The sequence below is a fragment of the Linepithema humile genome, chromosome 6 (assembly GCF_040581485.1).
Source record: "Linepithema humile isolate Giens D197 chromosome 6, Lhum_UNIL_v1.0, whole genome shotgun sequence".
Taxonomy (NCBI): Eukaryota; Metazoa; Arthropoda; class Insecta; order Hymenoptera; family Formicidae; genus Linepithema; species Linepithema humile.
The window spans coordinates 11,973,758-11,990,065 of record NC_090133.1 but is presented as its reverse complement, the minus strand read 5'-3'; the positions used below and the strand labels follow the sequence as shown (position 1 = coordinate 11,990,065).

At 36.7% G+C, this 16,308-nt stretch overlaps 2 protein-coding genes and 1 long non-coding RNA gene across 4 annotated transcripts; 2 read left to right on the top strand and 1 right to left on the bottom strand.

Moving 5' to 3' along the window:
- Positions 1–32: 32 nt before the first annotated feature.
- On the top strand, positions 33–3,121 carry LOC105669670 (uncharacterized). The gene is made up of 4 exons (XM_067356650.1): positions 33–1,201; positions 1,837–2,114; positions 2,206–2,338; positions 2,511–3,121. The coding sequence occupies exon 1, from the start codon at positions 172–174 to the stop codon at positions 1,153–1,155; it is 984 nt and encodes a 327-aa protein (XP_067212751.1). The 5' UTR covers positions 33–171; the 3' UTR covers positions 1,156–1,201; positions 1,837–2,114; positions 2,206–2,338; positions 2,511–3,121.
- An 8,983-nt stretch (positions 3,122–12,104) lies between these two features.
- Positions 12,105–13,470, top strand: LOC105675549 (uncharacterized). Of its 2 annotated transcripts, none has more exons than XR_001101280.2 (3): positions 12,105–12,562; positions 12,916–13,097; positions 13,189–13,470. It is a non-coding gene; the product is annotated as an uncharacterized lncRNA (long non-coding RNA). The 2 variants fall into 2 exon arrangements; XR_001101279.2 differs by having other exon boundaries at positions 12,916–13,106.
- A 693-nt stretch (positions 13,471–14,163) lies between these two features.
- LOC137000324 (putative nuclease HARBI1) lies at positions 14,164–15,532 on the bottom strand. The gene is made up of 3 exons (XM_067356477.1): positions 15,220–15,532; positions 14,810–15,096; positions 14,164–14,732 (listed from the first exon to the last, which is right to left on the bottom strand). Exons 1-3 carry the CDS (start codon positions 15,456–15,458, stop codon positions 14,164–14,166), a joined length of 1,095 nt encoding a protein of 364 aa, XP_067212578.1. The 5' UTR covers positions 15,459–15,532.
- Positions 15,533–16,308: the final 776 nt, after the last annotated feature.

The window sequence follows — 16,308 nt, the reverse complement described above, 5'->3', positions numbered from 1 at the left end:
CTACTACTAGTGCGAGACGCCCATCATCGGACACTTCACGGGGGACCACAGCTCACTCGCAGCGTCCTGGCTCGGCGTTACTGGATATTACAGGCCAACTCTCTGATAAGGTCTGTACTCAAACAGTGTGTAAAATGCGCTCGTTTCAGGGGCGCATCCGCTCAACAACAAATGGGACAGCTGCCGACCGACCGAGTGCGAGCTCATCGCCCCTTCTGGTCCACTGGCGTAGACTATGCGGGCCCAATACAGCTCCGCACCTCTAAGGGTCGCGGACAGAAGAGCTACAAGGGCTACATCTGCCTCTTCGTCTGCATGGCCACGAGGGCGATACACCTGGAAGCAGTGTCGGACCTCTCTGCTGGGTCGTTTCTGGCTGCATTTCGGCGCTTTATCGCTCGGCGAGGTCATTGTGCGCGTCTCACCAGCGACAACGGAACTAACTTCCAAGGGGCAGAGCGGGAGCTGCGAGAGATGTTCAGCGCCGCCTCAGACTTCTACGCAAACTGTAAGGTCCAACTGGCCCAAGACAGTACCGTCTGGAGTTTTATTCCCCCTTCAGCCCCGAATTTTGGCGGGCTGTGGGAGGCCGGAGTCAAGTCCACCAAATTTCATCTCAGACGGGTACTGGGCGACCAACTTTTAACTTTCGAAGAGTTGACAACTCTTCTTTGTCAGATAGAGGCGTGCCTCAATTCCAGGCCTCTCTACCCCCTGACTAGCGATCCATTAGACAATACGGCGATAACGCCAGGACACTTTCTCATCGGGGAAAGTCCGATCAACCCACCGGAACCACCCTGTCCTCAGGGTCTTCCTCACTCGGCCACTTCTCGGCACCGATTAATTACTAATATGCGTGATCATTTCTGGCACAGGTGGTCACGAGAGTACCTCCAGCATCTTCAACAACTTGGCAAGTGGCGACGGCGCTCATCCAATCTCTCGATTGGGGACTTGGTCCTCATCAAGGACGACCTGCGGCCCCCCACGAAATGGCCACTGGGGCGAATCATTCGGGTGCACCCAGGGGACGACGGACTGGTACGCGTGGTGACGGTGGAGACAGCCGCGTCGCAGCTCCGACGGCCGATCTCCAAGATCTGCCCTCTTCCGATCAGACCGACGGAAGACGAGGCGAGGAAGGAGAAATAGCTCTCCATCTCACAATGACTTTCCACGGCAGGCGGATCTTCTCAAGGTCTCATCTCATCTTAGGAGGTTCTTGTTTCGCCTTACGGACGAGGCGGGCGGGATGTTGACGCTTTTGCGCGTCTTGCGAGCCTACGCTGGCGAGTCGCGAGATCGGAGCGACACGTCAGCTCCGATTTTTGCTCTCTGTCCAAACAGAGTTGTTGTCCCGGTCGCGCTGGTGCTGAGCTTTTTTCCCGCTCTGGGTGGATCGAGTAGCTCGGGGCCGGGGGAGAGCTTTTGCATTCCTAAGCGCGGCCTACCGGCAGTCTTGCGGAATCGTTTCACGAAAAAGGCCGCGTGCGCTCCGCGTTCTGCGAAACGCGTATTTTTTGTGCCCAGCTCGGCTCGGCACCCCGGGTAAAATTTATGGTTATAACAATTCGCACCGCCGTGTTCAGGGGTTGAGAATTGTATCGAACGATAACAAATAAAGTGCTGTGAAACAAAAAAAAAAAAGAAAAGTTGCTCCTCTTTCGCGCCATCCGATCTGGTACATCCGAAAACTACAGTTGCGCTGGCTCCAACCGGCCATTCTACCGCACGGCGAGCCACCAACGAACAAATATATTATTACTAATTATTACTAATTATTATTAATATATTATTTACAGTTATGTTTATTTTTTAATGTAATGTTTTCAGATCAGGATAAATCAAAGACATTTGTATGGCCAGACAAAGCAATTCTATTATTATTAAAACTGTACAGAGAAAGAGAGGAGGATTTCTCAGGTGGTACAAAACGTACAAATAAAATTTGGACAGAAATTTCAGTACAGATGAAGGAGGCTAATCCAAAATACATAGTAACTTCACAGCAATGTGCCACAAAAATGTCCGGCTTAAAAAGAACTTACAAAAATATCGTTGACCAGAATAAGAAAAACGGTAATCATCGAAATTCTTGGGTATTTTTTTCGGTGAGAATGTTTTGTCACGTATATCAAAAATATATATTTTTAATATATTTATTAAATATTTAGTAAGATGAATACATTATCCATGTACTAGGTTATGGATTCGTTGTTCGGTGATAAAGTTTCAATCAATCCACCTGCAATTGCTACAAGTGATGGTCCATCGGATCCAACTAAGAGCGGACCGTCAACGTCATCGTCTATAATTTCTTCTCCTGATTTGAAAAGTAAATAGTTATTGTTACTGTTAACGGGTTACAACATAGTTTTATATAATTATGTTTTTGTCATAAAGGCGATTAAAAAATAGTTTGACTTGTTTTGTAGTTGGTGTGTTAATTTTTAATAATATAAATTTAATTTCATTCTTATTTATCTTTTTTGAATTATTTATTACAGGTCCACCGAAAAAAAGAAAGAGAATCGAAAATATTATTGAAGAATTTATGGAAAATATTGCGGTTGAAAAAAAAGAAAAGAAGGAAGAAATGAAAAAAAAGAAGCACGTCGAGAAATGATACATGAAGAAAACAGAAAAGAACGCGACAGAAGGAATAATGAGCAAATAGAAATTCAAAAATCATTAGTTTCCATATTACAGCAATTTCTTCATAAAACGTAATTTTCTTAATGATTTATCTTCCATCTAGACTCATAAGAAAGAAGTTGAAAGTTAACTGTGATTACCGTTAAGTTCATATTGTTTTGTTCATATTGTTCAGCGTGATTATCGCATTAAATGTTATTTATTCTAATGTTACACTAATGACCAAAGATAGATCCCAATCAGCAAGGAATATTTACTTCTAAACATAACAATATTTTTAATTATTCTAAAAATTATTTTTATTTATTATACAGTTAAGATTTTGAAAACGCTTAAAAAATTTTATTCTGTAATTGTATTTTAGTTAGTTTTGTTCACATTTTACATAAAAAGAAATGTAAAATACGTAAAATATTTATAAGATTTTTCAAAATATTTTTTTGCTTATTGGGGATAGTTTATAAAGTTTACAATACTTGTATAAGACTGAAGATTATTATGGTGACAAAGTCAAAAATAAAATATAAACAAATGTTTATATATTATAGAAAAAAATGTTTATTAATAAAAAAAATAATATATAATCTTTCGTACAAATTTATTAATAGATCCTATAACTTATGTAAGATATTTAAAAACTTATATTTATAACATATTTATAACTTATAAATATATATATTTAATATATATTTAAAAACTTATGTTTATAACATATTTATAACTTATGTAAGATATTTAATTAAAATTGAAAGTATTTCAGACTAAAAGATTTATAAAGAAAAGGCTTTATTTTCAAATCTATAAAACAATTACAAATTAATTGACCAACTTACAAATTAATAATTCATTAATCAACTTTATAGTTTCATTTGCAATGCATTCATTATTCTATTTCTTTTTGCATTTCCTTCGGCAGTATTATCGTCGCGAACAAGTATCTGTAATTCTTCATATGGTTGGACGCCAATAGTCATTGTATCATTTTGTAAAATGCAAATGTTATGTAATACGTAGCATGCAATGATAAATTCTGGAATTTTTTAAATATCTGTCAGTGGTAGACAATCCAATAGAATTCTAAAGCGTATTTTTAATTGCCCAATCGCACGTTCAACTGCCATCCTGGTTGCCGACAAGCAATAATTGAAATTTTTTTGCCGATTTGTCAGATGTCCGTTATCTCTAAATGGAACCATGACGTGCGGATTAATTCCATATGCAGCATCTCCAATAATATGAGAATTGTTAAGAAAGTACACATCAGACATCTGTAGAAAACCTGCTATTGGGGAATTTCTAAAAACTCGAGCGTCGTGAACACTTCCTACTTCCCCTGCATAGCAGTGTGTAAAAAGGCTACGTGAATCACACACTACTTGCACATATAAAGATGGAAATCCTTTCCGGTTTATATAAGAAACAGAATCGATTGACGGAGCTCGGATCTTAATATGTGTTCCGTCTATCGCACCGATCACATTTGGAAAGCCACACGTCTTTTTAAATTGTTCCATGATATTGGCAGCAATAACTTCATTAGGCCATTGGATAAACCGAGGTGCAATACAATGAAGTGCATAAGTAACGCGTCGTAGAGCTCTGAAAGCTGTTGCTTTGCCAACTCCAAATTTCACACAAACGGATCTATAAAATTCAGAAATCAAGTATTGAGTAGCTGGTTACAAAATAATTAAACTATATATGGTAAAGGCAATAGAATGATTACACGAATACCTGGGTTTTACATACCTGTATGAATCAGGAGTAGCCATAAACCAGAGAACAATATATAATTGCTTCTCTGCTGAAATTGGTTTTTTACCAAATTCGATTCCTGTGGCATTTAGCGCAGGTCCAATTAATGACAACACCATTTCAAATGTTGCTGGATACATCCTACAATGTTAGATTTTAAGTGACATGAATTCGACTGGCATAAATTAAAATCGGAGCATAAGTCGAATATAACGGGAGCGAAACTTATAGGAAGCGAAAATTGAGATAATAGAATGTAAAAGAAGCATTAACGCTTCCTTATATTTCTCATTATATACTCGACTTACGCTTCAATTTTCATTTTCGCCAGAGATGATCAGATGGAAAATATGTCAACTTTTATACTTTAATAATGTTTATATTTAAATACTTACCTAAAATGTTCTTTAAATATAGTATTGGTGTAATTTGGAATTACACGCTCTACGTAATCCGTAATTTTTTTATTTGAAATTATTTCTCCACGTGATTTATTTATCATTAACATAGAATATAACGTTTGCATATCATTAGAAATGTCTTCGACAATTTTCATTTTCACTATCGCTTGATTCGGAGTCGTCGCTTTCCTTTTTACTTAAAAGTATTAACGAAGATATTACAATTGATACTGGAATTTTTTTGTTGACGTCTCATGCAGCGTCCATTTTCAATACACACACAAAGCGTACAAAAATCAGCAATCTTTTAATAATTTGGAAATATGAATAAAAATTATAAAGAGTGATGGCAAAAAGACCTGTTTTTTAGCCCATTTTTTGGACCTCAAATTTCAAACTTTTTTTTATGCCAAATAGTACTGTATGATAGAACATTAATCTCAGAGAAATTTTAAGATGAGCATAAGCGCGGTTCCGGAGATATAAAGGGTTGAAAGTGATGATTTCTCATAATCCATGAAAGTACATGAAACTCTTTAAGTATCCATACCAAGGAATAAAATATATATAACGAAGTGAAACATACCATTTCTTATGGATTTTTATGCCGGATTGAAATATGGCCTTAGTTTTCGTCTAGCATAAAAATTCCCCGAAATAGATGGAGTTGAAGTGACACGTGACACCGCCTTTCACGGATCGAGATGCTTTTCTGCTGAGAGTCCCCTTGCCTCTTACAGATTGGGGTGCTTTTTTAAGGTGAGTCCCCTTGCCTCTCACAGATTGGGGTGCTTTTTTAAGGTGAGTCCCCTTGCCTCTCACAGATTGGGGTGCTTTTTTAAGGTGAGTCTCCTTGCCTCTTACAGATTGGGGTGCTTTCTTAAGGTGAGTCCCCTTGCCTCTCATGGATTGGGGTGCTTTTTTAAGATGAGTCCCCTTGCCTCTCACAGATTGGGGTGCTTTTTCAAGGTGAGTCCCCTTGCCTCTCACTATGCAGGGTTGTTTTGTAAATCGTGATAGATACATTGCATATTTCAGGATTGGGTATTTGTATCCCATGGTATTGAGCAAATCCAAGGAACCATACAATTGTCATTACATGACTGCAACAACCTGCAGTCCGAGCATCACTTTGACAAGTACAATAGTACTCACAAATAGAATTTCGTCCAGTTTTTGCTTTATCTATCAAAACAAAAATGTAGTGATACTGACCACCACGAGATTTCATATGCGCCTTAATCAATGTAGGTTCTTCAACTGAGATACCATACTTCTCACAGTTCAAAGCTGCTGACGGGTGCTTCGGTCTTGGATTAAACTTCTGCACCAAGAATATTCCTTCTTTCTGATGCTCTGCATAGTATAAAATTGCATTGCGTATTTGATAAGGTCCGAGACTCAAGTAGTACAGATCATCCATCGAAAGTTCAGGAAATCCAATGAGTCGATTATTTTTCTTCATTATCAAGTGATATATACTCGACTCCAAAGAATGGTGCTCTCAGTTGAAAAAGATTGAATTCTTGGACGATGATTTGCAAACGATTAGGGACGTTAAGTCGAGATTTCGAAGTCTGTGCTATGCCTTCATGCATAATATCACTCAGAATTGGTTTGTGGAATAAATTCAAGAGGGCAAAAGCGATATAGAGAGAGTCGAGATCGTGTTTGAGAGTTCTATTATGTGCTGGCAAAGAGAAAATTTTGAATTTCTTCTTGAGGCGACCGAAGACTTGCTCTATCTCCCAGCGACATTTAGTTACACATCTTGAAGCATTTGCTTCTGCGGTATTGAGTTGGCCAAGTCCTGGACAATAAGCTTTCAAATTCTTCTCTTCAGTTAGGAAATTCAGCATATCACGAAAATCTCTATCAACTAATATCGTATCATCCTCATGAATAGTATGCAAGTCGTTCGCGTATCTCTGGAAACAATCCCGTAATATTGTCGCATCATTATGCGTTGCGTCAAATGGTCCAAAAACGTATAGAATGAAACCATCTGAAGAGCAACCTACTGTAGGTTTGACCAGCGGCATTTTTTTCTGCTCACTCCACATATGTTTTTGTCCTGCATAATTCGCAGATTTTTGTGCTAGGCGATAGATGGCATCGAATACTATGCAGGCTTTATCGTCGGGAATGTCGAATAGTACTTTTGACATTGGTGTCGTATGAGCAAGGAATATTAAGCGATCATTCCGATTGATGAATTGTGGAACGAAGTTTTTATGGAAATCTTCTCTTGCTGAATTCATATGATTTTCAATAGTCCTCCGACAAACACCGAATAAGAATGAAAGTTGTTTATCAGAAAGAGAAGTGCATTTTGCATTTTACAAAGTAAAACAGCAACATGCTTAGGTTGACATGTTGAAAAACTGCATACAGTTTGAAATTGTTCTTTATCGAGAGCAAACCAATTTTTGAAGGTCGTAATATCAATGAAGTCGATATTATCCACATCGAATATTTTTTCATTTTTCCCTTTCAGCTCTTGATAGTAAATAAACATAAGATCACTGACTGTTTTTTGTTCTTCAGCACTTACTTCTTTTGTAATTTGCTTCACAAGTGGCCAAAATGTAGAATTATCGACATGATTGCTACACATACGAGCATTATATTTGGTCAAGAATTTATAATCCATGAGTAGTTTACAACGGATAATTCGGGGAATTGCGATCAACTTCGAGGGGTTTTCGCAGCCAAAAGTGCATCGCGAATGAGAATTAATACCTTGACGATAAATCGAGAGATCAAGTATATCTGGATCATCATCCATCTGGGATCTTAAGATGATTGTTGACTGATTACTAAATTCGTAATAGTTTTTACATATTTTGCTCTGTAATGGAATGTGATTCAATTCTTCTAATTTCCGTTTCTTTGGATTATTTTTCCGCAAATTGTTAACCATCATCAACGAATTTGATGTGTCTTCGATAGGAAAAAACTTATCATTTTTTGATCTTTTTTGGTCATTACAGCCTAAACATTTAGTGAAAGGCATTGTCTTATTGAAGAATTAACGATCGTCAAGATATGAAAAAATATACCTGAAGAGACAAGAGAATGTAGAAAAAATTAAGATGAAACAAGAGAAAAGTAGCGAGAAACCATAGATATATATAAAAATAGACCGAGCGCTTGTATGACACAAGTTAAAGTATCGTACAAACAAAAAAATGGAAAACAAACAAGCAAGAATAGAATAGAATACATTAGAATAGTATGTAGATAGATTCTTGGAATATACTTCATGTGATAGTACAGTATTTCAACTGCGAGAGAACTTGTTAATGCGTCATGTAGCGAGACTCTATCTTTCAGGGTGCTTTATAAAGCACGCCTCCCCCCCCCTCTCCTCCATAAATGAAATAGCGGTGAATAGTAGATCGTTCATTCTCTAAACAATGAATTCATTTGATAGAATATATCCTCAATATTACATGAACTTCAGCCACGTATTTTTCCTTATGCGATATACCCTGACTGGAAATCATCACTTTCACTCCCTTGTATCTCTGGAATTGTGCCTATGCTCATCTTGAAATTTTACTGAGATTAATGTTTCATCTAATAGTACTATTTAGCATGAAAAAAAGTTCGAAATTCGAGGTCCAAAAAATGGGCTAAATTTGCCATCACTCTTTCAAAGAAAACTGAATCGGAAAGCGTACGAATAAAAAATACAAAAAATGGTACAACGACGTTGCTCGTAACGTCGTCTCACAAATATTTAAATTCAAGCGACAGGAAAACGTTCCGAATTACTAAAGCGCTCCATGCGCATTGACAAAACGGAACGATTTTGAAGCACTACACAGCAGTAATGCACTCTATGCGATTCATGCGTAACTCGGAACGCACCCATAGTTAGTCCCTCGACATCTAATACGCAATAATAATGTTTAAAATAAATTTAATAGTATTTTTTATATGATACAAGAAAAGTAATTGTGTGCTACTTTTATTACAGAGTTCTTAAAGTGAAAAATCACCAGAACGAAATTTAGCAAACCAATTTTGACACTTCTTTTAATGCTTCTTTTAATGCTTTATCACCATACACAGCACATAACTCCTTATGAGCTTGAGATACGTTCATTCCTTTACGGAAGCAAAAAAGCAAAATATGAAAATGCTCATTTCGACTTTCCATGTTTCAACAGATGCTAAACAAAAACTAAACATTCTGTTGTGTGTCGAAAGACCACAACGTAATAATTATAGGTTAATTAGGCAATAACAATAATAAACATTTAGAAGGCCATTAATCGAGGCCACTTCTCGAGAATCCTGTGACAAAAGTTATTTAATTATTAAACAATTAGGCGCTGACGCGAGCACTCGTTCTTAGAAGCCCGAGTGTCACTTGCGTCTAAAGTAGGTTAAACAGATCAGCATTTTGGTAACACAATGGATCGATATAGTTCAAGTCTCATTGTGTTCCGAATACTGATCCGTATAAATTAAGGCGGCACACAAGGCGCCGCGGGTTTTTATCAGCAAATTTCCGGACGAAGCACGACACGTCGCGTACACGCGTAACCACGGTAGTACGGTCGCCGAATAAGTGAGGTGACAAGTGTAATAAGAAGATACCAAATAAAAGTTATTCTATCTATTCAGAAGTGCTTAATTATTCTAAACTCTCCGAGCCAAAGCCCCCTTGACCAGCACGGCAAATCCCGAATCTTTACGCAGCGCCTACCGCTACCGAAGTAGGCGCAACAAATTGGTGGCAGCGGTGGGATTCGTCATTTTTACCGTTTACCTGGATGTTCTGAATACCCTGATGATCTGGGCACGGCTACAGCTAGACCAAGAAGCCTAACTCGAAGAGTTAGAAGCACAGGCGCCAGAGCTAAAAAAACGCAAAACGAAAGTTAAAGTGTTGAAACTGGTGACCAAGAAAGTGACAAGGCCGAAGCAACCCGCAGCAGCAAGCAGCAGAGGGACAGCGTGAGCCTAGCAGAACGCCGCAGGAGCTGAATCAGCGCAACCTGAGCAGAGCGGCCTTATCGCAGAGACGAACCGCGACCTGCCTCAACAGCCGACAGCCGGACGCAGAAGACAGTCCGACGCAACGGCACGAGCAGCGATTCAACATGCGAGCGATAATAATTCTGTAAGTTACTGACAAAAATTGTACACTAAAAGTTAAGCGGCGTTAATGTCCGAAGAACGCGATAACCCCAACGTGCAACTTAATCGATCCTGGCTATTCAGCAGCCAGGGCCAACGAGCGATAAGCGCACTTATAAACCCGAATCAGGGAACACAGCGTGCGACACACGGAAGTCGCGAACTCGAAACACAGAGTTCTAGTACCGAAAACGCGAGCGAGAATCCGGAAGTCCACGAAAATATAGAAATAAATCGACACTACTCTTTCGGGGAAATAGATACTAGTCTAATACCCGAAAGCGAGGATAGGAAAACGCGTCGAAACAGACAAATAGGCAGTAGAACACCGAGTCGCGCGTCAACAAATAGCGAGTCCGAACTGACCTCATACGATAGCAGTATATTCGATCCGCGCAAGATAAGATACGGGAGCACGATGGCCCAAGCACCGCGCAACATAACTGCCAGCGCGATAGACGAAGATATAGAATCGTTACGTAAACAACTAAGTAACGAAGGCGAAGAGACCGTAATAGAGGCCGGAACGCATAGAAATCGCGAAACTGAGCAGATGGAAATAATGGTCGAATTTATGAGCGACATGCGAGTTCAACTACAAGGGATACAGGAACACTTCCACACGCAAATACTACGCTTACAAGAGCAGTTCGTCGATCTACAAGAACAGCAACGCGATATAAGAAACACGATCCGACCAGTCGCGTTCGGGCCTGATAATAGGGCACAGGTTTCACCACGACGTGTAACAGAGACGAACGTAACATACGGACGTGGCCCATCCGATATACGGAGTAGGTCCCTACCCGCGACCAGCTACATGCAATTAAAAGAGGCGCGGAGTATAATACCGGAAATTGACGGTACCTCGCAGCACAAAATTCAAGAATTTTTAAGCGCAAGCACATATGCAATGGAAAGCATAAATCCTACAGAAGAGTCACAGTTACTCAAGGCCATATTGTGCACTAAACTAAAGGGAAAGGTCATGCTCGATTTCCAGACGCGAAACATACAAACGTTCGCAGAACTGAAGCAAGAACTCGAGGCATGCTATACGACCCGTAAAAGCATTGCTCACCTGCAGTTAGAGTTTAACACACTCAAGCAAAAGCAGGGGGAGGGCGCTCAAGCATATGGCCTGCGAGTGGATCAGCTCGCAATGAAACTCTATGAGTCAACGATTGAAGGCAAGGGACACACCGAGGTCGAAAAGAACACGATTAAGGGAACAATACAAGGCCAGGCCCTGCAAAATTTTCAATTAGGATTGCAGGAGGACATAAAAATAATAGTCCGATCGCGGAACTACAGCAATCTGCAAGAGGCGATAGCAGTGGCTGCCTCAGAAGAAAAAATGAGAGGCCCAAACGTAATAAATAAGCCTAATTACAAAACGGTAGGTACCACGCGAGAAAAACCACCGTAATGTGCAAAATGTGGCAAATGGGGCCACCACGGACGCGAATGCCGCACAAGTCGCTTCGCTAACCGATTCAACTTACCCAAGGCGGACGGGCAAAGAGTAAACGCTCTTGAAAAATATTGCAAGCATTGCAAAAAGACAGAACACTTGCGCGACGAGTGTTGGCTGCTAAACGGCGGACCCGAAAAGGGGGCCAACTCAAACGATAATGTACGCCCAAGAGCCATTAAATACACTAAAAGTGATAAGGGCAAGGGCGACGATAGCGACAACAAGAGCGAGGTCACTGCCAAGAGAACAGCTCGACCAGCGAAAACTCTACAAGTCGCACATACTGATAAAATAGCGCAAACAAACACGGATTTGGATCTGATTAAAATCCCTGTTAAAGAAGCAAAAGGAGAAATATCTACCATGCTAGTGAATACCGGCGCTACATTAACATTAATAAAGTTAAAGCATCTGAAGGGAGAAACGCTAATCTATGACGAAAAAATTACATTAATCGGCGCTACCGGAAGAAAAACGGAAACTTTGGGGATAATTGAAGGCAATATACCCATGCGCAACAAGTGCATAAGACACAAGATACATGTGGTGGGAGATGATTTCCCCATAACACATGAAGGAATTCTGGGCGCAGATTTTTTGAAACGGCATGTGACGCATTGGGAGTACCCCACTAAGGGCCACTTTTTCCAACGTCGGTTAAGCCTAACCGTCCGTTAACTTTTCAGAATAGCCAACTTCGAAACTTGTAACTAAAATACACGTCATCGATTCTAACTGATCCTAACCTGTAATCTTTTAGCACGGTGACGGCACGTTAAATACACAATAAAAAGAAAGTGATATAAAAGTGAAAGAGTATATAAATATATTAACAATTAAAAATAGATAACAATGCAACGATCAAGAAACTTCACAACTAGTGATAAAAATAGTTTATTAGACATTATTTTTTTATATCGACACATAATAGAAAATAAAGAATGCAATAATAATATAATTTTAAAAAAAGATGAAACGTGGGCAAATGTTACAAAGGAATTTAATGCACGTAATACGATACAACGAACAGAAAAAAATTTAAAATATTTATGGGATAATATAAAAAAAGAAACAAGAAAATATTGCGCTACATTTAAGCGAGAAATTTATAAAACAGGTATAAATGTTATATCGTGCCTTTTATGTCAAAACCACGAATGTGCAAATTTTAATCTCATTTTTCTTTGTAACATTTATTTTGTATTATTTGATTTTGTATTTACAAAGCTTCAGAACTAAGTATTTAAAATATCCTAGGATATTTAAAATATCCCCCTCTGAAGCTCCTAGCTTTGTAAATACCTTATCAAGTAGTATAAAATAAATTTCACAAAGAGATTAAAGAAAATTTGCACATTTATGATTTTGGTATAAGAGGGACGATATGTATATTAATATAATTAATGGTATTATATTATTATATTAATGTTAAAATTAGAAAAGTATTATACTTTGTTATCGAATTTGTAGGTGGAGGTGTGTCTAATTTAGAAAAAAATATGTTATATGAACGAGCTAAAGAAATTATGGGGGAAACAGCAACAAATGGATTATTAAATCCCTATGATTCAGATTTCATTTATAATAAAGAAAACATTATAACAGTTGATGATATTTTACAAGATACAAATGATGAAAGCAATTCAACTGAAGTATTTACAGTAAATTCATAACTCAATAATACAAAGTTATTAACAAAATATAAATATATAATATTTAACACAAAACATTTAAAATTTTTAGCATTTAATAAAGAATAAAGAAATTAATGATTGGACAATTTGGAATAGCAAGAAATTAAAATCACAAATAAGTTTTCCGTTACAAAATAAAGAAGAGGATATACCAACAACATCAACATGTACTATTGGTAAAAAAAGGAAGCATGATGAAATCAGCCAGTGCAATAAGATTTCAAAACTAAAAAATACTGAAATAGCATGTAATAAAAAAGCTAATATAGAAGAAAAAGAAATGTACGAAATGGAAACGTTAAAGAACAAATTAGAAACAGAAAAATTAAAAGTAGAATTATTAAAATTATCTATAGAAAAAGAAAAAATATTAATAGAAAAAGAAAAACTGATAAAACAAAAAATTGAGGAACAAGAGGTAATATCTTTAGAATAATATGAAAATAAACTTTTAGTTTATAGTTTACAATATTTTTATTGATTAGTTTTTTTTTTACTCGAATTTTACTCGATAAGATTGAATTTTTTATTTCTATTAAGTTTCTTTGAAGAGATAATCTTCTGTACCTGAAATATGTTTGTTTTGTTCATTGAATTTAAAAGTTGAATTTATTTAATTTCTTATTTAAAACATATTTTTAGTTTATATTATCAGAGTTTGATAAACCAGATTATTAAATACGACAAATGCATTATATTAAAAAAATAATATAAAGGTGCTGTATTTTTTATTGTATTTAATGTTATTACTATTATAAATACATCTAAAATGTCATTATTTTTTGTAAAAGGTTATTAATAATAACAATTTCTTTCTTTAAGTTGATAATCTGTTTTTATTTATTTATATTTAAAAAATTAATAAAATATATTATTGTTGCCTTTAATGTTTTTTTGAAGTTTCTTTGACATGCTTCAAAGTAACCTGCAATTATTAAATTTGTAGATACATAATTTCATATTATATCTTATTTGTAATAATTTCATATATATATATATATAATATATATAATTCATTTCAATATTACCTTTTAAAATATTCTAAAATTAATTTTTCTCGTTCATTATTATTATTTCTAGAATTTAAATCAGCATTTTGTATTTGTATAATAGTATTATCACATTGTTCAGAATTACTAATTAAGTTTGAATTATGTTCCTGTTGGGCAATATTATGCAAAACGGCTGTTGCTATTATAATAGGAAATGTATTTTCAACTGTGCGACATCGCATTCCAATTGATAAAATAGCAAATCTTCTTTTCCAAATGCCAAAACATCTTTCAATTCTTGTACGTGTTCGAATTTGAGCTTCATTATATAAATGTTCTTCTGGTGTTGTGGGATGTAACAACGGTGTCATTAAATATGGTAGATTTGGATACCCAGAATCTGCAAGAAGTAAACTGTCACCAAATGTATGTGCATCAAATAAGGTTTTAATTCTAGAATGATTAAAAATTGTAGAATCATGTGTTGATCCTGGCCAACGTGCTACAATATCAATTATTTCTAATTTGGCATTTATTATGACTTGCACATTTATAGAAAAAAAGCCTTTTCTATTGCGATATAATTCGCAATTTTCTCCTCCTAAAATACAAATATATTATTTGTTAATTACAAATATATAATTTTGTAAGCTAAGAATAAGTTCAAGTATTACATACCAAATGATTCCACTTTAATATGTGTGCAATCCATACAACCAATAACACGAATAAATTTGGCTACTTTGAAAAATTTTTGTTCATTTTCTCGAATTTCCTCAGATAAAAGAGGTAATTTTATAAAATCGTTTCGTAATGCAGCAATCTCAGGAGATACTCTATGAATAATTTTGTGAGCGCTTGTTTCACTAATTCCACAAAAATCAGCAGCTGTTATTAAAAAGCATCCAGTTGCATAAAATCTGAGTGCAACCAATAATTGAATGACTGGTGGAATAGCAGCATTACTGAAATAACACATAAAATGATATTAAAATATTGTTCATAGAAACGTAATTGTGTACACTTCTTTTTTGGAAAATTTATTTTATACTACTTGGTTTTGTATTTATAAATATTATTATTTATACCGATTAGTATTATATTGTATTTTATTTTCGATTTTTTGTAATAACATTTCAAAACTTTTTTTTGATATTACAAATCTTCTTTGAAAATCTTTTTCTTCACAAATATTAAAATAATTGTTGCGTAATTTTATAATATGTAATTTTTTGAAATTTTTTTTATTTAAATTATCACACTCATCACTTTCATCATTATAAAAATTGTCATATTCCGAAAACCAATTATCATTAATAATATCCATGACAGCAGCTCAACAGTTGTTTAGGTTATGAGAGAAATTTTCTCTTTCTACTACAATATTTTGTTCTTCATGTTGGCAATCCTGTAACAGTCGGTTAAAGTTAACCGACGTTGGAAAAAGTGGCCCTAAGCGATTAACCATAGGAGAAACTACATTCAAGCTGTTTCCTTTTAAGAAAATAACATTGGCACCACGAAGTGAAACAATCGTGCAAGCCACGACAAGCGAAAACGCTCTAGGAGTTGTGCACGTATTGGAGACACGACCAGGGGTGATCATCGGCGGTTGTTTAGTAAACGCCAGTGACTATAGCTGTCCCGTAAGCGTAATAAACATCACCGACGAAGAGATCGAAATACAAGCCCCACACGTCGATATTGAGCCCGTAGAAAATAAGGTGGAAGCACAAATCTTAACCACCGGAAAATACGAGGAGGAGGATACAGTACCTTTATCGCGTATTGGAAAAATAAAGAAGTCAATAAGGACCGAGCATATGAATTGCGAAGAAGAAAAAGCAATATTGGCAATCTGCGAAGAATACAGTGACATATTCCATTTGGACGGAGAACCCCTGACCTGCACCGAGGCACTGCAACACGAGATCGTAACTCGAGTCGGTACGGCACCCGCGAATACGCGACCGTATAGATTACCGGAGAAGCATAAGGCCGAAGTAAATAGACAGGTACAGGAAATGTTAAGAAACGATATCGTACGTCCAAGTTCGAGTCAATGGAACGCACCACTTTTGGTGGTACCGAAGAAAACAGACGCTTTGGGAAAACCTAAAATGCGAGTCGTGGTCGATTTTCCGAAAATTAAACGACCTAACAGTCGGAGACTCTTT